Genomic DNA, 23,824 nt, shown 5'->3' with positions numbered 1-23,824 from the left:
TGGTGGCACGTAGATGTCAGCTGCTGTAACCCCTGGGTGGGCAGCTCTGTGCCAACAGGTCTGCCAGCTCTCTCTCGTGTCTCAAGACCAAGGGATGCAGCTTTGGTGCCGTTGAGGCGACCCAAGGCGTCAGCAGCTCTTCTAAAAGTGGGTGCCACCAAATGGGGTGAGGGCCCATCTCGGACCTGGGCAGGAGAAAGGACACTCGGGGGACCTCTCCATCTGCTGATGTCAGGACTGGCCCAGGGCCTCGGCCGGCTGGTTTCTCACCTGCCCTGTGTCCCGGCTTCCGGAGTCTGTGAGTCTGGCTGTGGGATGGAGAAGGGGAAGTGGGTGGAGGCAGCAGGGCACACGCTGATCTAGAGTCGGGAGGGCTTCTGTCCTGATTCGGCAGTGGTTTGGGGCAAGTCGCCGCTCTTCTGGGGGCCCAGATTCCTTCCAGAGGGATGAGGAGGTTGGACAATGCGACAACCATTTCTTTCAAGTTCTAACTCTCGAAGATTCTAAGTCTGTTTCTGATGTATCAACTATTTCCACTCTGCCACGGATTTTTTTAAATGTCTCCCATTATTAAGTATGGAACATCTGACACGTACCTGCCTGTCACTTTTTTTTTCCTCAAACAAAGGACTTTAAGTTCACAAGCGGAACATGTCAGCAGTTGAGGGAGCTGGTCTTCAGCCTATCAGACTCTTGTGAATGTCTCGTTGTCACAGAGGTGGGAGACAAGGTCAGTCGCTGGGCTGCTTGGAAAGGATCAGAAACGTGTGTATTTGGGGGAGTTTTAAAAGGAGAGGGCTTGTGCTCGCCCCACCCAGAGGCTGGGATCTGGGTCATTGGTAGGGGAGGCGGGGGTCTCCTCTCATCCAGCTCCAGGACCCCCAGGACCCCGCTTCCTTCTGGCGGCCACACCAGCCCCCGCTCCGCCCACGGCCCCTTCTCCTTGCTCACGGGGCGATGTCCTGGGTCTCCCCGTCTCAGGACCATTGCTCCCACTGCTGGGTAAACAGATCAGCATCTCCACTATTTTCCAGGGAGGTGCATTCCGGGGCCGGATCCTAGGAAAGGCTAAGGAAGCCTGCAAAACGCTGGCCTGAACTGGCCGTCTCCCCAGGCGTGCTGGTTTTTCTGGGATCCCAGCTCTGCCAAGAGGCCTTTCTTCGAGGCTATGCCCCCTGCAGCACAGCTGACCCGCGTCTAAATGACGTGGTGGAGGAATGGGAGTCCGATGTAACTGCTTTAGGAGGGAGCAGGACTTCCAGGCAGCCGTTGGGCCCATCTGCAGGATTCCCGCATTCCGGCCACAGCCAGTGGTCGGGGGTTGAGAGCCGTCTCCACTGGGTCTGACATCCACATACCGTTTGGCGGGTGAGTCACAGTTTGTTCCTGCTTTGGGACTTGGCACCAGTCCCTGCACCCCAGTGGGGAGCAACTGGGCGGGAGTTTGTCCCTGGGACTCAGAGCAGGTGTGGATGTCTCCCTGAGCCCGGGGTCAGGGAAGCTGCCTCTCTGGGGCCCGCAGACCTGTGGGATGGTTTTCTGGGCCAACAGCAGAGGGCAAGGCAGGAAAGGCAGGGCCCGGGTCTTTTTCTCTGGCTGCACGAGGAGGGGTTGGGGGCACAAGACCTCCTGGGCCAGGTCTTTCCTGTCCCAGCCTGGGGAGAGTCAGGGATCTGAGCTCAGAGACAGGCTACCAGAGTTTTCAGCCACTTCTCCGGGTTCTTTAAATTCACGGAGCTCCCTCCTGCCGTGGGATCTTCCTACGTGTGGTTTCCTCTGCCTGGAACGCTCTGCTCCCCTTCTCCTGGTATTAAAACGGCTGCCACACCCTTTTTCTTGAAACACCCTCTTCTCCTGGCCTCCCCGTGGTCACATCCTCCCCGTCTTCCTCCTCTCACTGGATGCGTCTTCTCAGCCCCTTTGCCAGCAACTTTTCTGCTTGACATTTAAATACTGGGGGAGCCCATGCTTGACCCTGTGCCCTCTCCTCTCCTTTATCCACCCTCTTTCGTGGAGCAACTGCCTCTAGACCCATGGCTTTAAATTCCATTGCTGAGCTGATGACATCTAAATTTTATCTCCTTTCTGGACCCCTCCTTGGCCTGCAGACTTTCCAACCCAACTGTACACTCGGCAACTCTAATAGGCTGTCAACGAGAATATGACCAAAACCCACTCGAGATTCCCTCTCTCCCACCTTCTTCAAACTCCTCCATCTCAGGAAATGGTCCCCTGTCCCCCACCATTGTTTAAGCCCCAAATCTAGGCACTACCCATCCTTCTCTTTCTCATCCTCCGTGTTCAAATCATCAGCAGGGCCCATGACTCTACCCCCCAAAAGTCCCCAAACTGTGTCTCTTGGGATTCATCCTCACCGGCCTTGTCGGACCACTCTCATCTCTTGCCCGCACTGATGCAAGAGCGGCCGGGGTGGTCGCCCTGTGAGTAGAGACACAATTCATGCTCCAGACAGCAGCCGGGGCGGGGGCGGGGTGGTCCTGAAAACATAACTGAGTGTGTCACCTCACTGGCTTATAACCCTCCCGCTGTCCGCAGGATAAAGTCCCAGCCCCCTGCCCAGGCTGATGGGCCCCCGGAGGCCCGGCCCCTTCTCCTTCCGCTGCACCTCCCCTTAGCCTGCTCACCAGGGCGGCCCCTACACACCAGGCTCCGTGTCTCCCAGGGAACTCTGTTCTGTGATTCCCTCGGCCTGGAACGTCCTTCCCAGGATCTTAGCGTGTGCGTCCTTTCTGACATAGCGCCTCCCCAGAGAGGCCTCCGCCGGCCGCTGACCTCAAGCAGCCACCCTGGCACCCTCTACCAGGCTGCCCGCGGTAAGTGCCCCGATATTTCCTCTGCGATGTGTTTGTTATCTTTCTCCCGCCTCTAGAACGTAAAGCCCACGAGAACGAAGGTCCCCCGGAGTCAGAGCGGTGCCTGGTGATGCAAGAAGGGATGACCCTCGTGGAAGGAGGCAAGAGTGGAGGCCAGGAGCCAGAGTAGGATGTGCAAGAACATTTGGGGCCGAGTCAGGGTGGTGGCAGAGGGGATGGAGAGAAGTGGGGGAAATTAGGGAGAGAAGGCCACTAGGATGGTGACGGGCTTGGGGGGGGCAGGCGTGAGCAGGGGGTATCAGGAATGACTCTGGGGTGGACTTTCTGCTGAGGTTGTAGGAGGTATAGGGTCGGGAGGGGGCGCGTGGCAACAAGAGAACAATTGTGAGTAACATTTGGGACACGTTGACTTGCCCAAGAAAACCGGAGCAGCGATGTCCTGGGGCAGCTAGATGGAAGGTTCTGGATCTGAGAAGAGGCACAAAGGTGGACCTATCAGTGCACCTTTACCCTTACAGATGGTAAAGAGGGTCCTGGGCGGGGCTAAGCCCTCACGGAGAGTGGGCAGAGGGAGAAGGGAGGGGCCTGGAGACAGCATCCCAGGGCCTGCCGGGTCTTTAATCCACTGGATGACTTCCAGCACCTGGGACCCCAGGGACCACCTCCTCCCCTTGTGAAGCCCCCTGACCCTAGGCTCTGAGACCCCACCCTTTTCTGTGTCCCTCCGACTCCCCTGACTGCTCCTTCTCAGTCTCCATCACCAGCTCCTCCTTCTGGAATGTTCTGTTAACGTTCACGTAGCCTGCGCTCTCCGGGGCCTCTCTCTTCTCCCTCTGCCTCAGAACGTGACCTTATTTGGAAATAGGGTCTTGGTAATTAGTTAATTACAGATGTAACTAGTTTAAGGTGAATTCATTGGATTGGGTGGGGCCCTAATCCAATGACCTGTGTCCTTGTAAGAAGAGAAAACAGAGACACAGAGACACAGAGAGAAGGAAGACGCCATGTGACGACGGAGGCAGAGGCTGGAGTTATGCTGCCACCAGCCAAGGGGCGCCAAAGGTTGCCAGCGGCCCCCGGAAGCTGGAAGAGGCAAGAAGGATTCTCCCTTAGAGCCTTCAGAGGGAACATGGCCCTGCCAGCACCAGGGCCTCTAGAACTTCCAGCCTCTAGAACTGCCAGGAAACTCATGCAACAGTCAAGGATAAGTCGGTTGATATTGACCATCGGAGGGTCTGAGCCTCCCAGATTCGTGCCTCAGGATGAGCCACCTGCCCCCCCGGTGGCCGGAAGCTGCCCCCGCGGGAGTGGCCACGTCTGCCGGAGCTCCGGGTCTTCGCCCACTGGTTTTTACTTTGCTACCTGCCCCAATAGCCAGGATGAGGACCCAGGGTCTGTCTCCTCAGCCTCTGCAGATGCTGGGCTTGCCGTTTCTCTGCAGGGCACCATTTGTCACTGACGCAAGGAGGCGGGTGAGGCCCAGCCCCAGGGTGACCCATCCCTGCCACCCAGATCCATTCGCTGTGGCCCCAGCCGCAAGCAGCAGGAGATCACGCCTCCGGGGGACATCTGAGCACCAGGCCCCTTGGTTTCTGCCTAAGGAGGGCTAAGGACACCCACCCCCATCTGTAAGGATGTGGACCCCACAGAGCACAGACACTGACTATGTGGAGGGAGCCTGTGCTTTGGAGCGAGGCCCTGGCTGGGTAGCTGCAGCTCAGACCAGAGGCCCTTCCTGCCACTCAGCTTCACGTCCCAAGTAGAAGACTGGCTCACTGCGCATCTGGAGCCTGTGCTCCGCAACGGGAGAGGCCGCGACAGTGAGAGGCCCGCGCACCGCGATGAAGAGTGGCCCCCGCTCGCTGCAACTGGAGAAAGCCCTCACACAGAAACGAAGACCCAACACAGCCAAAAATAAATAAATAAATAAATAAATTTATAAAAAAAAAAAAAAAAGACTGGCTCAAATCAGTTTCTGCCACTACCGACTTATCTCTTAGGTCCCCGCTATGTAAAGAAATACCCAGACACCCATGAGTTAACCCACTGGAGCGTGCCCCAGACCCCACTCTAGGTGAATGCCAGAAGATTCTTCTCAGTGCCCCTTCTCAGTTACAGAGAAGACCCCTGCGTCCAAGCTTCTGAAGCTTCTTCAAAGTGCTCCCAGAGGCAGGAGGACATGGGCCCTCGGGGCATTGACTTTGCCTGTGGTTCAAGGCACTCTCCAAAGTCAAGACCATTCACTGATGCTCTATGTCTGATCTAAAAAACTCTCCTGAATTTTGTATTCTACCCCATGAAACAAACTGTATTTGTTTCAGTAAAACAGTGGCATTTAAACTTCACTACAACTTAACATTTGCTCCTCTCCCCACATTATCTGGTAAAAGTGATACACTTTCTGTCTGGCTCTGTTGATGTTCTCCCATGTGGACAGTTCATCACGGGCCCAGAGGAGGGAGACCGGCAGGCGGGCTGGGGGATCTGCAGGATGGAGGGAGCCAGGCCAGGAGGAGCCAGCAAGGTACACTCAACTGAAAGCCCTGGAGTGTCCTCACTGGAGGGAGGAAGCATCCAGAAGCTTCCCCGGGGCCATTCTCACAGCTGGAGGGGCCCCTCCTGCTGCCCCTGGGCTGCACCCTTGGCCTCTGGCTCAGTGTGTGGTCTCCCACTCCTGGTGGCTGGAGGCTGCTGTTAGAAACCAGCCAGCAGGGGAGAGGCTGGCAGGAGCATGGCCACATGCCAGGGACAGGCAGCTGGGAGGTGGGGGGGGGGGGGGGGGGGAGGGGGACAGAGCTGGGGACCGTCCCAGCTACACATCTTCCATCTATTAGCACAGAAGGTTTGGTCACAGAAGGCCAAACCAGGAGGCCAAATCTTGCTTTTCCTTCTCTCCACTTCCTTACAGGGGGCAAGGCTCCCACCTTCCCACACCTCTAACCCGGAGTGAGGCTGCCCCAGAGGCTGGCTTGCCAGATACCCTCCTCTGGCCCCGGTGAGCTGGAGGGCAGGCTGCCGGGGGTGTCCGCCCTGCCCCAAGGCTTCATATGCTGAAGCAGGCACCTGGACGATGAGATGTGAGTTCCTGCTCCCTCCCTCTGCCTGAGATTACAAGGTCCCTCCCCCACCCGAGGGTGGCAGGAGACCTGCCCAGGTGGCTGGCTGGCTGAGCCCAAGAAAGCTGCATCCGTGCATCTCACCAATCCTCTCACTCAGGCAGGAGGCTCAGCTGCCCGAGAGGCAGTTGAAAATAGAGTCTAAGAATAAGCGGCTTAGTCCGGTTTGGAGAGGGGCTCAGCTGGGTAGGGGTGGGCCCGGGCCTTGGGGAGCATCAGCTGGTTGCAAGGGAAAGAACCAGGCGCCCAGAAGTTCCACTCACCTTTCTTCCAGGGACAGGGATCTCTTAAAGGTGTCCTAGTGCCCTTGGCCAGATGTGCGCCCCACCCCGTTGCTCCAGAGCCGCAGGGTCAGGTGGCCTGGCTTTATTCTTTTTGCAAACACAGGCCCAGGCGAGGCCATCTAAGCACACAGCACAGCCTCCCCACGCTCAGCACAGCCCTGGCTGTTTGTGTCCACAGGACCCATGGCAGGCAGAAGGGACATTTCCCAGAGGCCCTCAGAAAACGGTCCCTGGGTAAACTGGCTGCTTGACTGCCTCTTGCCTGGAAGAGGTCCCATTGCGCCCCAGATGCACAGCTGACCCACCCCGGACCACTCTGGGGTCCTGATGCAAGAGGCCTGGGGAAATGTGTTCTGAATCTGGACCTCTGGGGGAAGAAATGGTGAAGCTGGTTGTTCCCAGAGCCCCTTGGCTAAAGGAAGCAGCTGTTCCACAGCCTGGGGCCCTTGCTGCCCCCTCCCCCTGGGATACTCCTTCCCATCCCTCTAAGCCTGACTGACGCCTGCTCAGGCTGGAGGTCTCAGTGGAAGAGTCACTTCCTCCTGGAAGCCTTCTTGAACACTGGGCTGGATGAAGCTCTCTTGATGTGTCCTGTGGGCACTTACTCGCTCATGCATTCAATCCTTCATAAGACAAACAGGTGGCCCGCAAGCTGCCAGCCTGTAGGGCCTGTGTCCTCTAGAGGTCACAGTGCAGGGGCTGGGGAGGGTGGGCAAGTGCCCTAAGTTTGGGAGAAGCGCTGCAGCTCCCGAGACCCAGAGGACTGTGCTCCCCCCAAAATCGGCCTGGAGCGGGTAGATGCCGACGGCAGCGCCCCCTCCTCCCTGTTCTCCCTCCTCCCCCGTTTCCATGCTTGTCTCCGCCTGGATGGCTGTGTCCAACTGAGATTTTGGGGACACGGGGCCCCTGCGCCCGTGATCCTCCGCGGGGACGATCGCCTCCCGCTCGGCCAGGCTGCTCAGACAAAGGCTGCGCCCAGGACAAAGGCTGCGCCCCCGCGGCTGCTGCTGCGCGCGCGGATTCCATTCCGCGTGCCCCACCCAGCCTTTAGTCTGGCAAACAAATCCATTTTTTTAAACAAATGAAAGCTGAAATCTCTTCCCAAACATTTCTCCCCCTCTGGGATGGAGGGAGGGGCAAAGAGCGCCCCCAGGATGGCAAGCAGGGCGACGGACGGGGGTGGAGTGGGGCGGACCAGGAGCGCGCGCAGCGGGAGGCGGCCGCCGGCGCGAGAGCGCGCAGCCCTGGCTGCACGTCCCCGTTCTCTCCCCTGGGCTGGGGAGGACCGAGCCGTGCCGCAGTCCGTGGGGCGGGCGCTGGCGCAACCTGCCCAGCGCTCCGCGCAGGGTCCCTGCATTGCAGCTGCGCCGGGCGTGCAAGCGTGCGTGTGTGCGCGTGTGCATGCGCGTGTGTATGTCTGTGTGTGCGCCTGTGTGTGCACGCGCGCCGCCCGGCCGCCGCACCCCAGTTCGCTCGGCGCTGCTGTCCCCTCGCCCCCTCCCGTTCCACCGCCGCCCCTCCCCCTGGCCGCAGCGCGCGCACCTCCACGTCCCCGCGGCTCTGAGAATTTGCCCGGTAACCTTGGGGGCGGGAGGGGCAGAGGGAAGGAGCTGCGGAACTGGAGGAGAGGGGAGAGGAGAGGAAGGCTTCTGACAGTCTGGTCGCTGCAGCATCTTCTTCGACACACTTCTTCACTGCCAGGCCACAGGGTTGGCCAGAGCCCGGGGGACCTCCACCCTCTGGGCTGTCCCAGCTGTCCCCTTTGCACTGGGAGGATTGTGACCCTGGCGCTGCGGCTGCGGTTCTGCTCCCCTCCCCCCACCGTTATTATGTATCAGGCTGGTGAAATGCTGGGAAAATGATCCTTGGGTAGATAAGTCACTTGTACTCATTTTTGGGGGCGGGGAGGGGGGGGATGGAAAAGAACAAGGAGAGGTTAGTTTTACTCTTCCACCCTGGCAGGGTGGGCGTCTCACGGTTCCTCTGCCCTGGCCCCCCTTCCCCTCCCACTATTGAAAGGATGCCTGGCCAAGCGCAAAGGGAAAGAGATTCATGGGGTCCTTCGGGGCCCCCATCTGCTCTCTGTAGGGGGGTGGCCCTGCCTCGTCCCTTCCCCAACTCCTGTCATCTCTCCTGTGTATTCTGCCAGGGGCTGGGGGGATGCTTATTTCAACTGGAGGCCTATGGAGCTCAGAGCTCCAAGTTCCGGCAGAGGGGGCTGCTGGGGAACAGGTGTCCTGCGTGGCCGAGGACTGAGGGGTGTGCTTGTCATGAAGCGGTTAAGGTGGCTTCCCTTCCCCATGATCTCTATCACAGCATCCTCTCCTGCTGGCAGCCTCCTGGTACCGCCTGCCCTCTGGGCTTCCCGGGGGACGGCTGACGTTTCCTGTGCCCTGAGGCAAGGCACTGCCTGGCTAGACTTGGCTTTCTGAAGGGCTCCATCTTCCAGGCAGGTCCGACACTGACTGGTCCCTGCATCCCGCAGTGCACCCTGGTGAAGTGACCTGGACACTGAGGAAGAGCCAGGGCTCTGCAGCGTTCCCTGTTCCCTTTCCCATTTGTTCTGCAAAACTGAAACCGGATTTCCTGAACGGGAGCCCCTGGTCACCCTGCCCTTCTCTGTTACATCCTTCAGGTCATCGCCACAGCGCTGGCTGGCTTCAGCCTCGGCCAGGGTGGCTGCCAAGGCCAGCCTGGTGCTCCCAGGCAGCCACTGCCAGGGTGCAGATGCCCGCTGACCCAAAGCCACCTCTGGGAACAGCTCGGAGGGTTCAGTGGCCAGGGCAGCTGCCAGACACCCTGTCACTGCTGGGGCCGGGGCTGGGATGAGGCAGAGATTTACTACACACTGGGTGGCCCAGGAAAGCTGCCTAAGGCATGTGCCCAAGCCCAGAGAGCCTCCAGCGACCAGTAGCAAGGGGAGGTCTGAGAAGGGAGAAGGCAAAGGGCTGCTGTGGATGGGGGAGGGGAGCTTAAGGAACTGACCCCCACAGAGGGCCCGGGTCAGCTTAGCTGAGACCCAACACCTTGGGCCGGCAAGGTCTCTAGCAAGGTAACCCACAGACGGGCACCTCTGCGGCTGCCCTGATACTAAGGGCGGGTGTAAGCCATCCCTCCACCCTGTCTCGGTGCCCAGAGCAGACCATCAGCTCAGCCCCCCAGGCCAGCTCCGGGGCTTCCCCTGGGCATGCCCGGGCCTGGAAGGGCAGCCTCTGCAACTTTTCTCTGCAGAGCCTCTGGCGCCCCAGGGGGTGCAGCCACTGCTCGGCACCCCGTTGCAGCAGGCCAGCGGCTCTCAGAGAAGCATCCTTGGCCATCACGTCCTGCCTCCCGCCTTGGAGCCTCTGGGGGCTCCCTGGCCCTCCGCCCTCAGCTGGGTGGGGGAGGGCTTCCATGAGAAGGTGTGGCTCACGGTCCCTAAAAGGCAGAAGCACTCAACACACAGCCTTGAAGTCCAGGCCTTGGAATCAGAAAGAAGCCCAACCTGGGCTGCCTTCCCCCAGCCTCGCCCGTTGCTGTTGCCTGTGAGAGGCTCAGGGCTTGGTGATGGCCTCCAGGAGCTCCCTCTGCTTCTAGAAACTGCCCTGGGGCTGGGGGTGGGGCAGCAGAGGATGCCTGGACCCTGCTGCCCCAGGTCTGTCCGGAGAGGGGCCTGTCAGCAGCTCAGGGGCTGGTCTGGCCACTCAGATGCCCCGGCAAGCCCTGGGTCCAAGCTCACCTACTCACTCTGTCCCAGGGAAAGACCGAGATTGAGGATGCGGACCAGCCGGTCCTCCCGAGGTGAGACTTGCACCCTGAGCAGCAGAAGTTAGGAAACGTGGATGCTTCCTCCTTTTTCACACCTTGCACACAGGGTTCCCAAGTGTCCCTCTCCCTTGGGGCCTGGCAAGGTGACCCGAGCGCTGTTCTTACCGTCCAGTGACAGCCAGTCGTGCTGGGAGGATGGGAGTGTGGGCAGGGCCCGAGCTTTGTACTCAAACACCACTGAGTTGGAGATGATCTGGTTGTTGAAGGCAACTTGTAGGGTCACAAGACCAGTGTCATGGGCTGAAAGCAAAAGAAAGAGCTGTCAGGGAGGGAGGGGGGCGGGGCATGGGCACCCTCCAGCCTCATGTACCCACCCAAGGGCCAGGAGGACCCTCTCCCCACTGCCCTTCATGGATTAGCCCTGCCTGGGCCTGCTCATTCCTCGAGGTCAAAATGCGGGGGGGGGGGGGGGGGGCGTTTAGGTGCAGCATTTGCTTTGGACTCCTTTGTGCTTATTTCTCTGTTTCACCTTTTCCGGCAAGCTTGTCCTGACTCACTTAGCATGGCCTTCGGTGTATTTTCAGAAGTTCTTCTGCATCCCCGATGAAGGCAAGAGCTTCGTCTGTGCCTGTTACTCTGAGCCCAGTGGTGCCGGGCTGGAGGCTGGCATAAACCTTGCGTCTACCCCCGACGCCTGGATGTCAAGCTTCGGGAAGACCGGCCCTTATGGGCCTCGTGAGCTGCTCTGACCCTGACATAGGGCTCAATGAAAGCTATTGGTTGAGTAACGCAGGGGACATTCTCACTGTTCCCAAGAGGAGAGCCTACCCGTGGCAGAGAGACCTGCTTCATTTCTGGGGGTGAAGCTGCTTCTGGGGGTGAGGCCGCTGGGTGCATGCAGGCTGCTCTGCCCCGCCGGGCCTCAGCCTCCGGTAGACAGCAGGGTTCTGTGCTCTCTGCCCTGCTTTTCTGGAACCAGCGCCCAGGGCCTCCCCAGGACAGATTTCCAGGGAGGACGCACCCAGGGATCGTGTTACTGTTTGGGCTCTTGGTTTTCCAAAGCTTAGACTGGAGGAAGCTGTCCAAGTCAGCTGCTCCCCAGGGCAGAGTAAAGCTCTGGCTTCCCTCTGAGGTCTTCTGATGCAGCCCTCGCTGCCCACGGGAAAACCAAACCATTGACGTGTGGCCTCTCTCCATCCCAGGTGTATGTGTTACGCAACGGTCCCCAGAGCAGGTCTTCGGAAAGTCATTGCCCCAAGATGACCAGTGTGTTTTTTTTCCCTGTGCTTTCCACCCTGGTGTGGTCCCTCGGCTCCAGATCACAAGCTGGCTCCATGGTGGGTGGGGTACCACTGGAGCTCCTGCCGCGCCTCTCTGGGCAGGGGGCCCCAGCCAAGTCCAGACCTCCCTAGGCTCTGATGGCGTCCCCAGGCAGATCTCCAAGCTCGTGGCCACTCGCCTTCCCTGGAGATTTGCCTGGTTTACCAAACAGGAGGGTAGGGCGTCAGCGAACGCCCCATCAGAGCCCACTCAGCTTCGCTCCTCTGGCAGTCCATCAGCAAGTCCTGGGTCCATTTACTTCTCTCCATCCTGATGGCCACCACGGTACCCAAGCTGCCATCATGTCTTGCCTAGATGCCTGGACTCCTGCATTAGCCTCCTGCCCAGGGCACCTTCAGCACACCTGAGACCTACCTGTTCTGCTGGGATGGTGTTAGGGTGGGGGGCACGCTCCAAAGCCTCCACAGGAAATCAGTGGGAGTGTGTTGCCCAAGGGAGCCCTCCTCCTTAAATCGGGAAAGATTACCCCTCTGCCGCTTCCTATGGTTTCCCTGCTTCCTTCTTCCCTCCTACAATCCATTCTCCCACACACCCAGATTCATGTTTGAAAGACATAATTTAGATCAAGCCACTCCCCACTTAAAACTAATGGCTTCCATTGCAAGTACAACCTAATCAGACTCCTTCTTATGACTTAGAAGGATGGACATGATTTGTTCTCTGCCATCTTCTCCAACCTAGCCATCTCCAACTCACCCCACCTTTATATTTCTTCAACTTACCAAACCTGTTCCTGCCTCAGGGCCTTTGCACTTCCTTTGCCCTCTGCCAGATGTTTTCCTCCCATTCTTCCCATGACCAGCTCCATCTCATCATTCAGGTTCCAGCCTAATGTCCCAGCCTGTGAGAGGATCTGTCCAAAGGAACGTCCCTTTTCCCAAGTTACCTTATCATATTACCATATTCTAGTGTTTTCTCCAGTTATCTTGGTTATTTCTTTGTTTCCTTGTTTGTTTTTTCATCTCCTACAGTAGAATGTAAGCTCTGTGAGAGCTGGGAGCCAGTCTGTCCTGATCACCTCTGTACGCCCAGGGCCAAGGTCAGTGCCTGGCCTGTTATGGCCCCTCAATACCTGTTTGTTGAGTGAATTGCTTCAGAATGCAGTGCACTTGCTCATCTCATTTTGAATTTCATCTTTTGCCTTTGGTGGCTCCCAGGAATCCAGCGTGGGGCTGTCCAGAAGCCCCAAAACAAAGTCTTTTTTGGGGGGGCTTCCTCCATCTTCTCCCAAGCCCAGGTTGCCTTTCCTAAATCCCAAGTCCTCCTTCACCACTGCTTCACCACAGCTCAGTGGCTTGACTTGGTTTTCTCCCTCCTGACCTTGGAACACTACTGGAATCTTGCAAGAGGCAGTTTCCATGCCTGTGTGTCTTCTGCGGCCAGTGAAGGAGGGGGAGCCGCCCAGAACCATGTTCTTGCTCAGGGTCGAGTCTCCCCAGCTGTTTTGCCTGGGCATGTGCACCAGGCCGGTGGGCAGGGGCCATTTGCACCCCCTGTGCCCCCTCGTCTCATGTCATTCTAGCTCCTCTGGTGACCTGGCTTGTGCTCCCAGGCCTCTGAGCCCTTCTTTTAGGTGAGGTCAGTTTGGTTCTGGCTTCAAGTGTCCTTTCTTTAAGATCAGCTCCAGGTTCCCCAAGGCTTTGGGAGACCCAGGGAAGAGGCCCCTGAGCAGCCAGCATTGTCCCCCAGGGTGTGGCTTGCTTGCATGACCAACTCCTTCCTGCACTGAGAGCTCCTTGCGGTCAAGGTTAGAGTTAGGGGCTGGGTCCATTCCAGGCACCTACCACTGCCTGGCAAACTACCTGACGAATGAAGAAATGAACGAATGCATGCAGCACCCACTGCTGTCTTACTGAGTGACATGTTTTAGCTTGGGCCTCAGAACAAGGATGTCCAAAAGGGACCCCCTCTTTGTGGTTAGGGGTGGAACAGGGCGGGGCCCCCCAGCCCACAGGCTGCCTGAGCCTCTCTGGGTCCAAGATGCAAGATGTTCGGAAAGCCTAACCCACGAGGAGGCATAGTGACCTGGGCAGACTCTCCTGCCAGCTCTGAGGACCCAGAGATGCTCTGGGACCAGGAGAACTGCCTGCTGATACCTAAACAGCCCTGGACCCCTCTCCCAACTCCCCTGCCCCCAACCAGGACAGAAAGAGCAAGGCCTCACTCGTGAGCAGCTTCATGAATTGAGCCTGTAAGCCAGGAGCTTCCTGGACCCGCCCTCATCTCAGCCCCTCGCCCATCTGGCCGGTGGTTTTTACAGATGTAGAAATGGGGACTTAGGGAAGTCAACCTCCGGGCTCAAGTCACCCGATGGTGACTGGCTGATCTGGGACGTGCATGACGGGACTGCTCCGGCACCCAGGATTAGCCAGGTCCTGGCCTGGGACGCCACCCGGACGGCATGCAAAGGCCAATCTTTTTTTTTTTGGAGGGGTCAGATAACTCAGGACAGGCAAGGTCTGGGTCTTCAGCCAGGCAAGAACCAGGTACAGGAAGCGGCATCTATTTATAGGCTGGGCCAGTCCCTTTCCAGCAGCAGGTGATAAGTGGAGAGTTAATAACACGCTGCCCCTCCCCATACCTCACCAGTGGAGGTGGGGGGCCTGCGTTAGCCACACGCAGCCCCGAGCTGTGATAGGCTGACCCAGCCTGGCTGGCGTCAGGATGGCTGCGCTCCAGCCCCAGGAGGGCTGCTGGGAGCCTGGGAGCAGGGGGAGATGAGTGGGAGCCGGCCAGGCCGCTGGCGGGGGCAGGGCCAGCAGAGGAGGCCACCACAGGCACCAGCCCTGGCTGCCTGGGATGTTTGCGGTGCAGAGGCCGCTGCGTTCAAGCGGAAGCCGAGCACGTGAGCCCAGCCCTGGAGCAGCGGTATTCTGCTCCGGTGGGCTGCGTGGGGAGATGGAGAGAGAGAGAGAGAGAATGTTCCATGTCAGCTCGGGAGCCCCAGGCTAGGGGGATGGTGCGGAGTGAGGCCGACAGCTCGGGCGGCCGGAGGTTCAAGCTGGACCACCCCAGGTGAACCAGGCCCCTGGCACGGGCCAGCTCTTCTCCTGCCCTGGGGACCCCGGCCCCACTTCCCTTTCCCACCCCTAGTCCTCCACGGGGAACGTTCTCTCTCTCTCTGTCTCTCTCCTTTTTGTAGACTGCAGATAACACGGAGTGGGACCCTCCGCCCTCCCCACCCGCCTCCTCGTCTGCCTTTCCGTCCATCATCTGGGCCAGCTGGACGGGTCGTCCCTGGAGCTAATGATGCGTGTGAGGGGCCAGTCAAGGGGTCCCCCCAGCACCAACCCAGGGAACAGAGAACACGAGCATGTTCCTTCATGAACACCCACCCCCTTTTCGGGATGTGCCAGGCACTTTTCGAGCCCTGGGGGACACGTGGTGACCAAGAAAGACACAGACCCTGTCCTCACGGAGCCAACAGGCCAGTGGGGAGGAGGTGATGGTCAGAGGTCAAGGGCAAGTTGACCAGACAGGGACACCAAGCTGCGTGGACAATGATGGGCCCTGCCCGAGTGACAGGGAGAAGATCAGAGCCGTGGGGAGGGCACCCGGGGCCTCCGGGCCCTGAGAGCGAGAGGAGACGGCGTGCCAGGGCCTTCTGCTGGCCATGGGGTGGCTGGCGCCACCAGCCTCTCAAAGGGGTTTGTGTGGGTTATTCTCAGTTTGACGCCCCCTCCCCTGCGGTCTGCCGGGTCTCCTCCATCCCTCTCTGACCCGCTCTGTGCCGCAGGGGACTGGCCCCGTGGACCGCATGGCCTGGGCCCTCTTGTTCTCGTGACTTCTGTGTGGCTTCAGCTGTGCGCGGCATGGGCGGCGGGGAGAGAGGGCGGCCTTGTGGCCCCGACCCCAGACTCAGCTCCTTTTGGGGCCCTTCTGCCCGCCTGGCTCTCACCGGCTCCTGTGACCCTTCGGGTGGAGGGTGAGGAGAGCTCCCTGCCGTGACCAGTCCTGGGTGTGTCACCCGGGCGCATTGGCTGTCTAAGCAGTCCTCCATCAGGCTCTCTTCAAAACCCAGCCGAGCTCACCTGTGCCCCCATCTATCATGCTAAGGGGGCCATGAGTCCAGAACAGATGCCATTATGCTAGCTGATCCGGGACCCACTCCTTCACCGTGGAGGAACCCGAGGCCCAGAGTAATGACACCACTTGCTCCAGGTCACCCCCTCCAGGCCGACTCGGAGTCCAGCGCTCTGGGGCCCCGCGGCCTCTGTGGGAGGCGGCCTCTCACCTGGGCAGTAGCAGCGGAGCACCCCGGGCTGAATCAAGGACGCAGGCACTGAGATCTGGTCGAACAGGCAGCTGTAATTATTGCTGGCTTCTTGCCACGGGCCTGTGATGAGAACCTTCACTCCTCCCTGGAGGGAACAGAGACCAGCGGGGGGCGGGGGTCAGCCCCAGAGGGAGGGATGAGGGACACAGGCCCCCGTGGCTGCACCCCCAGCCCATGTGCTCGTGGAAAATGCAGACTGCCGATACCCATAAGCCCTACTTTTGAGAACCACTGTTTCAGGAGTGTGGCGGGAAGAAGGGCCCCAGCCCTCCTCCCCCAGGTGCCTCAGGGGCCCCCAGATGCTCCTTGCCTTCCTCAGCTGGCACCCAGCACGGGGGCCAACAGTTCAGATCCCTGACCCCCTCCTGGAAGTGGAACTTTCAGCTCCAGGCAGAAGGGAGCACAAAGGTTTTCAAGCCTTTCCCCCCAGGATGCACCTGAGAACTGGCCGGGGGGACCCCTGAGAGGAAGCGGAGGGGAGGGAAGGGGCTTTCTCTGTCATTTGCTTGTGGACAGATTGTGTGAACTGAGCTATGGAAATGGGCTTGAGCATCTTAGTGGCCTCCAGGGACTGGACATCCTGGCGGGGAGATGAGGGGAGACCCGGGATGCCCAGGGTGTGGTGGGGATAGCCAGGGGAGGGGGCAGCGAAGGGGGGGGGCTGGATGAAGAAGGTGATGAGAAAGAAAGCAGAACAGAAAATTGGAAGGAAGGCTCAGAGCTGGAGGGGCTCAGAGGTTGCCATGGTGGCCAGACGGCCCCCTCACTGTGTACAGACACGGTACACGCAGGCACTGATGTGCTTGCAGCCTGGCTGGGCAGCAGCTGCTCCCACAGGGCGAGAGCGGGGGAGTGGGGGGAAGGGGGATGCAGGAGTGGGGCTCAGATGGCCTTGCTCAGCTCAAGGGGAGAGGGCCCTGCCCCCCAAGGATCCCAGAGGCGCCCAGGCGCAGGACAGCACAGGAAGGGTACAGGTGCTCCCTGACCTCTGGCTGGAACCAGCCCGGGCAGCCACAGAGCAAGGAGGGTGGCCTTATGTCTCGGTGCCCTGGGCAGTCCTGTTCTAGTGTCCGAGCTTAGTGATTGATAGCAGCCTGTCCTGCCTGATGTGGGCAAGGAGGTGCAGGTGCTCTACTCAGAGCTCAGACAGCTGAGGGGAAGGCCGGGTAACTGAGTCAGGGAGGCCTGCCCTGGGGGTGCAGAAGGTGGGGTGGCTGGCCTTTCTGGCTCTCCTGGTCCTCCTCGGGTGGGGGCCACCCCGGCCTCCAGCCTCCTCTCCTGGCAGGGGGCCAAGCTCTGCCCAGGACAGGGTGGAGAGCACCACCTAGTGTCCAGGCAGGAGAAGGTTGAGCGGCGCGCCTCCTGGAGACTGGGGCAGGGGTGGAGGGGGTGAGGAGTGCGGCCTGAGGCCCTCCTTCCCCTGCTTCTCCAGGCCAGAGAGGCCAGACCCTAGCTCTCCCGCTGCTCCTAACGCCAGCGAGACGTTCTCTCCTGCTCAGTCACACGTTCTTGGGTGACCTGTCCTTGGCACTGGCCCATCCGTGCTCTGGAGGGACCCCGGCCTTGACACAGGACTGGCTATTGAGGCTGCGCACAATGTTCCTGGAAGCAGACCTGGCCCAGGGCTGGCCTTGGGCATCAGCAGTAGGAGGGGCTGTTTCCAGGGATGAGGTGGAAGTGGGTCCCTCATAGCCCAGCACAGGAGGGAGATTCGCCTATGGAAGGGACTCTCCCAGACTGGAAGGCCTTCCACCTGTGCTCTTGGATGGGCCTTCCTTCTTCTGCCTGGAATGGCTGGAGAAGTCATCTTACTGCTAGACAATCAAAGTTTGGAGGGTAGTAGACAGAGCTTAGGACCAGGAGCCAAAGGAAGGAGGCCTGCCTCTGCCCCTCGTAGCTGTGTGTCCTCAGGCAAGTGGCCCAACCTCTCTGGGTGGCATTGGAACTTTAAGGACCCTCTGGCCTTGACATTCTTTGGTTCTGATATATGGCTCCGCAGAGAGATTTGGAGTTCTGTCGGAGTGGTGGGGTTGGAGCCAGCATCCTTGGGCCCACAGGCTGGGAGTGGGTTCCTGGCTGGGAGATGTACCATATGGCACAGGTAGAACCTGACTTTGGGATGCCTGGGGGCACCAGAGGCCAGCTCAGGGCACGATCCGCCCTGGATCCTGGGCAATGGAAGAGCAGTGTCTTCAAAAGGCCACAGACAGTTACTCTGTGAGAAAAAAAGAAAGAAAGAAAGAAAAAAACCCCCAATAACCCCAATCAATAGCTGCTAGCATGAAGCCAGGGCTGCTGTGAAGAACAAAGGACTGCAGAAATTACTGGAGAACATCAGGACCTTCGCCATGGAAACTGCTGCGGGAGGGGCTCAGCATCCATCAGTTCAGGAGATGGTTTCCATGGCAACATCGGCCTGGCTGTGCTGGATCGCTGTGACGCGGGCACCTGACGGCTCTAATTGCAGCCTCCTGTGCCTGGTGCGGCAGGAGCGTCCGTGGAGGGAGATGACGCAGAAGCGTTTGGGGGAGGAGAGGCAGCAACACATGCTATCTGAGGTCTCTGTGCCCTGGGAGCCCTGAGTAAAGGACCTGGATTTCTGATGCCCCTAGGGCGGATCCTGGGGGCCCAGGGGCACCTCCAGCATATGTGTGTGTGTGTGTGTGTGTGTGTGTGCGCGTGCAGGTGAAGAGGCAGACAGAGCAGAGGGGAAGCGGGAGCAGCCTGTGGTGAGGGAGGGATGCTCAAGAAGAGACAGCAAGATGGCCCTGGCCTTAGCATCCCTGCGAAGTGAGTGCCTGGGCACCCTCGAATTTTAGAGCTGGGTGAGGGTGCTGAGCGACTGGCTAGATCCGGGTTCCTGACACAGGTGGCAGGCGGGCTTCTTCCCAGCGGAGAAGGGGGGAGGGCGAAGGGCACCATGCCCGCCGGTGGGGGCGTTGCTGTGAGGAGAGAGGAAGGACAGGGGAGAAGATGCTATCCCCTGCAGGAGAACCCAGGAGGGGCGGCCCCTGCTGCTGGACTGGGTGGGGGAGGACGGCGGGGGGGTGGGGAGTGGCCGGCAGAGCCGCTGGGGCCTCTACAGAGCCCTCTCCGAGCAGCCACGTTGGGCTCCAAAGGGCCCAGCTGGTGGCATCTGCGCATTTCCCAAATCAAATTGAATTTGAGCTGCTTTTGTTTCTCGGTAGCTGGAAGCATCGAGAGCTTCTGGAAAAGCGGGGCTGGCCGCTCCCTCTGCGAGGTGCCCGGCCATCTTTCCTTTCTCGTTCCCATGCCGCCCTCGCGTGGCGAGCTGCTGAACTGACTTTCTCCGAGGTACAGTTTAGGGATCTGCAGGCCGGTGCTCGGATACAGGACAGAGAGGGCCAGGCCTGCCAGGAGCCCCTGACCAGTGCCCGCAGGTCCCAGGGGCTGGAAGGAGGGCCTGGACCCGTCCAGGAATGTGCACTCAGCTCGCAGGTTGAGTCCGGGGATAAAAAGCTCCTCCTCCCGCAGGACACGGGCGCCGGGGTGCCTCAGGGCATCCTGAGGAAGGACCAAATCTCCAAGGTTGGAGGTCTTGAGGCCACCTCTGCTCAGCCACTTACAGATCAGGACACCGAGGCCCAGGAGGCAGGCCCGAGAGCCGGTGCCCTGACCCCCAGCTCTGACCTCCTTGAACCCCAGTCCCAGGCCTCCCTCCCAGCCCCTCTGAATTGCTTTCTTAATCCCCATGGGGAGCCAGCTGCTGGGCTGAGCTGACCTTTCACCCCAGGGGATGGGGTCACAGCGAGCCGCACCAAGAGGAAACTGAGTCAGTCTTCTGGAGTCTTGGGGGTCCGTGGGGGTAGGGGGAGTCCCTGGAGGTGGGTGGAAGGGGCAGGGCTGCTGGAGCTCTTCGCTCAGTCCTGACAACCTAGTGAGGAAAGCGCTAGCATTGCCCCAATCTTAGAGACAGGAAAGGCAGCGACCTTGCCCGAAGTCACCACCAGCTAGTAAAGTGGGGGGCAGGATTTGAATCCAGACTGTGCAGCCCCAGCCCCGTGCTCCTCACCACGTCGGGCAGCCACCTCTGGACCCCTGAGCTGGGAGGAACCTGCTGCCCGAGGACACGGTGCACGGGCAGAGCTGCTCTTACACCTGCTGTATTTCTGGGATGCTCCTGTCCCAAGCGGGGGCCACTACCTGGGCTGATGTGGCATCTGAGAGCTGGGGGCATTCATACGCAGCCTCTTCGCCACGGCCGAGGCAGGAGGACACGAAAAGGAGCACAGTGGGCCGTGAGTCGGGATGGCCACAGAGTAATAACCAATAACATAACAAGAAACTATTGATTACTTCCTACGGGCCAAAGACTTTACCAAGAAGCAAGTACTATTATCACCCCCACTTGATAGGTGAGCAAACTGAGTCACAGGGTGGGAAAAATCACAGCAGAGCCAGGAATGACACCCAGGGGTGCCCCCTGAGACCTGCCCTCCACCCTGGGCCTCAGTGTCCCCTTCACCAGGGCCCGGGGGAGACTGGGAAGCCGACACGGGCTCTCAGAAATGCTGCACTTCTCAGGGAACCCCGTTAACCCTGTCCCAACTCGGACCTCGTCCTGGGAGCCCCTGCCAGCGCCTGGGGCTGGAACGTGCACGGGTTTAGCCAGCATCCCTGCCCTGCCCGTGTCGGAAGACCTTCTGCGGGGTCTGCATCACTGCCCTGAGGTACCCCATGAGCTTCAGGGCCTCTTAGGAGCACCCCTCCCTTGGTGTTTTGGGCAGCAGCCCCTGCCCTAATGTCTAGGGAAGGTGGCAGTGGAGCCAAGGGAGCCGTGGGCAGCCATCTCCCAGGGGAGAAAGTGCCGATCTGGGTCCCAATATGCTGCTCTCCAAACACCTGGCAGGCCGACTGGGAGGGGTCAGGGAGCATGTCCTATTGGGCAGCAGGAGATTAGGGAACACTCGGGCCACTCTGTCCCCTTCCTACGCCATTCTACTTCGGAGGAAAAGCAAAGGTTCCTTCCTTAAGCACCTGGGCCACCGTGGCAAGACCTGGGTCGTCCTGCGGTCCTGGGCTTTGGCGCAGTGATTCTCAATGTCAGATCTCAGCCCCCCCGGAAGGGAGACGGACTGTGGGGTTGGGGGATGCCTTTGATTTTGTAGAGGCTGGATATACCACCAAAATCTCACAGATGACTCTTTGGAAGCTGTACCCTCCCTCTCAATTTGATGGGAATTTGTTTTTGCTTTGTTTTGTGAAACAAATCACAAGCAATGGAGGATACAGATGGTCTATAGTGGTGATTTCCAAATTTTTTTCCAGCAGCCCTAGGATGCTTTTTCGAAAAAAAAAAAAAAAAAAAAAAGGCAAAGCAAAACATAGGTGGAATCTTAAGACATCAGCCAGGTGACAGCGGTGACAGCAAACATTGATCTGGCAGAGTTGGGAGGGCCACCTGGCCTCCGAGGAGACCCCTGATTTTAAAGCTACTTGCTCCTGTGAGGACTGAGAACACCGCTTGAGAGAGCTGGGGGTATTTCGAGCACCGTGGGGACAGAGGGAGGGGACACCTGCAGGGTCCAGAGCTTCAAGGGAAGGGCAGCCACACGCAAACGAGCACCCCTCGCTGGGTGCTGGCGGGTGGGCAGGTGAGGCTGGTGCGGGAGGCTATGGCAGTGACAGCTTACCTCCGGGTAAGACCACTCTGGGGAGTAGTCGGTCACCATGAACACCCGTCCGCTCTGCTGCAGCATCCCCAGGGTGCCCGGGGCTGAGGCGGCCGAGACCACCTCGGCAACGTGCATGTAGGCCATGGTGCTGGCCCCGCCCTCGGCGCTGCTCAGCTGCAGGCTCCCCTGCTGGGGGCTGCAGCAGGGGATGCACATCTCTGCCTGGGTGAAGGGGGCACGGGCCCCGTCCTCCGCCTGCGAAAGCGCTGCGCCATCCCCTGACACCAGCTGGTGCCCGTAGATGGTGCCGCTGCCCCCCTCCACGGAGATGAAGTCGTTGATCAGGTCGGAGAACTGGTTGCCGAAGGAGATGTCGAAGTGGTCCAGGCTGAGCTCCATGTTGGTGGCGTTGCCCAGGCCGGGCTGGGCCACGGGGTAGAGTCCCTGCACCACGTTGCCCGGGAGGAGGGGGACGCCGCCGGCGCTGCGGATCACGCCGGTGGGCTCGGGCTGCAGGTAGTGCTCGGAGCTACAGGCCTGCAGCTCCCCGGACTTGATCAGGCCCTCGCCCCCTTCGGCCACCTGCGAGGTCTCCATGGTGACCTCCCCTTCCGCCGCCATGGCCTGGAAATTGGCCTGAAACTGCATGAGGTGGAGGGAGGAAGTGGACTCGATCCGTGTCTCCACGTGGCCGCTGCAGGAGCTGGTCTGTGACGACGCCTCCGTTTTCACCGTGGGCATCACGAAGGTGCCCCCAGAGTCACCCAGGCTGCTGTGGGCATTCTGCTCGATGGGGAGGGGCTTGCTGGCGTCCTGCAGGAAGAAGCTCGGGGAAGGGGTCTGGTGGACGTGGGGGCCCGTCTGGCTGAAACTGGACGTGTAGTCCTTGTTGGAGTCTATCGCACTGAAGTCCATTTGCTCCAGGGTGGTGCTGGGGCTCAGGCCGCCGCCCGACGGCAGGAGGCTGGAGCCCGCGCTCAGGGTGAGGGAGCTGGACGCCGCGGCCGCCGCGGAGGAGGAGTAGGCCTCTTTGGCCATCTGCTGCTCGAAGGAAGTGTCCTCGGTCTTGATCTCCTTGGTCAGGACGGTGGTGAAGCTGAAGCCCCTCTCCACTGGTGGTGAGTGCCGGACGTTGGTGCTGACCATCTCGGCTTTCAGGCCTCCGCCCCCGTACGTCTGGCCCTGCTTCGGGTTATTGAGGAAACAGTCGGGGTCAAAGTTCATGGTGGTTTCTGGAATCTTCCGGCCCCCGTCGAGGGTGGTGGAGAGGACGAGCTCTTCGGACACATTGGTGGGCAGCATGGACAGGCTCTCCGAGCTGCCCGTGGTAGGGAAGGCGTACTTGTGGCCGTCGGAACTCACGGCCAGGACGAGGCCCTGAGAGGCGTCGGGCGACAGGAGGTGTTGGTTGGGGCCTGCGGTGGGGGACATGGTGTACACGGCCTCGTTGGTGACCTCGGACATGAACACCGTGGCACTCTGGGACAAGCTCCCCATCACGGAGGCCACCGCCATGCTGGACACGCCCGTGACCACGGGGCTGTCCGCCATGTCCGGGTCGCTGTTGAGCCCGCTGCTGATGGACACGGGGGAGCTCTGGGTGGTGTCGGGGACCTCCACCTGGTTGGTGGAGGAGACCTCGGTGCTGTTTTGGTGCAGCAGTACCGGCTTGGCCACCTTGCCGTTCCTCTTCTCGCGGCTCAAGCCCTTGCCGTGGCTGTGCTCGTGCTTGCCCTCGGATACGTCGTTGTGCTGCACCTCCGCGTGGCCCCCGTACCCCCCCGTCCGCGGCTCCACCTTCGGCGAGATGATGCGGTGTTTGGCACTGTTACACTTGTGGTGCACGCTGCTGCCCGCTCCTGCGGAGATCAGAAGCGCAACACGCGCACGCAGACGCACACGCACACACGTGCACACGCACACACGTGCACACGCACGCACACACACACACACGCAGAGTGTCAGAGCTAGGACTGCAGTGGGCCCCGTCCCTGAGCGCTGGGGTCTGGCAGAGCCCAGCCTGGGAGTCCAAGCTGGCTCTGGCCCCTCGGGGCTGCCGTGGGACAGACCCTCAGGGACTCAGGCCCTCTTACCCCACCCCAGGCTCTCAGGTGCCCTATGCAACCACCCTCCGGACTGGGGGGCTTTGTCCCTGATGCTCTTTTCAAATAGTAATTGAACAGCCCCAGTGCATAGGAGGCGGGGAAGGAGAGGCTGGGGAGAATGTCGTACTCCAGGAAAATCCTTCCCACCTTCCGAGGCGTACTCACTCACTGGAATGGCTCAGTCTGGGATGGTGGCCGGGGCCTTCTCCCCTCCCCTGAAACTTTTCACGCCTGTTCAGGCCACAGTGTCCCAGGAAGCCCCTCTGGGACTGAAAGCCGGTGGTTGATGGTAGGGGGCTGGGGGTGCGGTGGGTAGAGAGCAATGTACTCTCCCTGGACTAGCTCTTAGGCCCCAGGACCAAAGAGGGTTCTAGACTTTATTCCAGAGGCAGAAAGGTATTTGGGGCCACCCCCCACTCCATTTAGCTAGCCCGGGCCTTTCCTTGGCTCTCTGTGGGATGAAATCCTTCTAAAGACCTGAGCAA

At 60.0% G+C, this 23,824-nt stretch overlaps 1 protein-coding gene across 5 annotated transcripts in view; it reads right to left on the bottom strand.

Annotated features, from left to right (window-relative positions):
• Positions 1-23,824, bottom strand: part of CAMTA1 (calmodulin binding transcription activator 1) — an 875,067-nt gene that overhangs the window by 66,449 nt on the left and 784,794 nt on the right. For 4 of the 5 annotated variants that reach the window (XM_036854334.1, XM_036854351.1, XM_036854359.1 and 1 more), the window contains 3 exons: positions 21,253-23,093; positions 15,557-15,683; positions 10,147-10,281 (listed from right to left, as the gene is read on the bottom strand). In XM_036854334.1, coding sequence (XP_036710229.1) covers positions 10,147-10,281; positions 15,557-15,683; positions 21,253-23,093 — 2,103 coding nt within the window. Of the gene's footprint in view, positions 1-10,146; positions 10,282-15,556; positions 15,697-21,252; positions 23,094-23,824 lie in introns of those variants that run through there. The other variant, XM_036854403.1, reaches the window with a different exon arrangement.

This window comes from Balaenoptera musculus, chromosome 1 (assembly GCF_009873245.2).
Source record: "Balaenoptera musculus isolate JJ_BM4_2016_0621 chromosome 1, mBalMus1.pri.v3, whole genome shotgun sequence".
Taxonomy (NCBI): Eukaryota; Metazoa; Chordata; class Mammalia; order Artiodactyla; family Balaenopteridae; genus Balaenoptera; species Balaenoptera musculus.
This window is presented reverse-complemented; position numbering and strand designations above follow the sequence as displayed.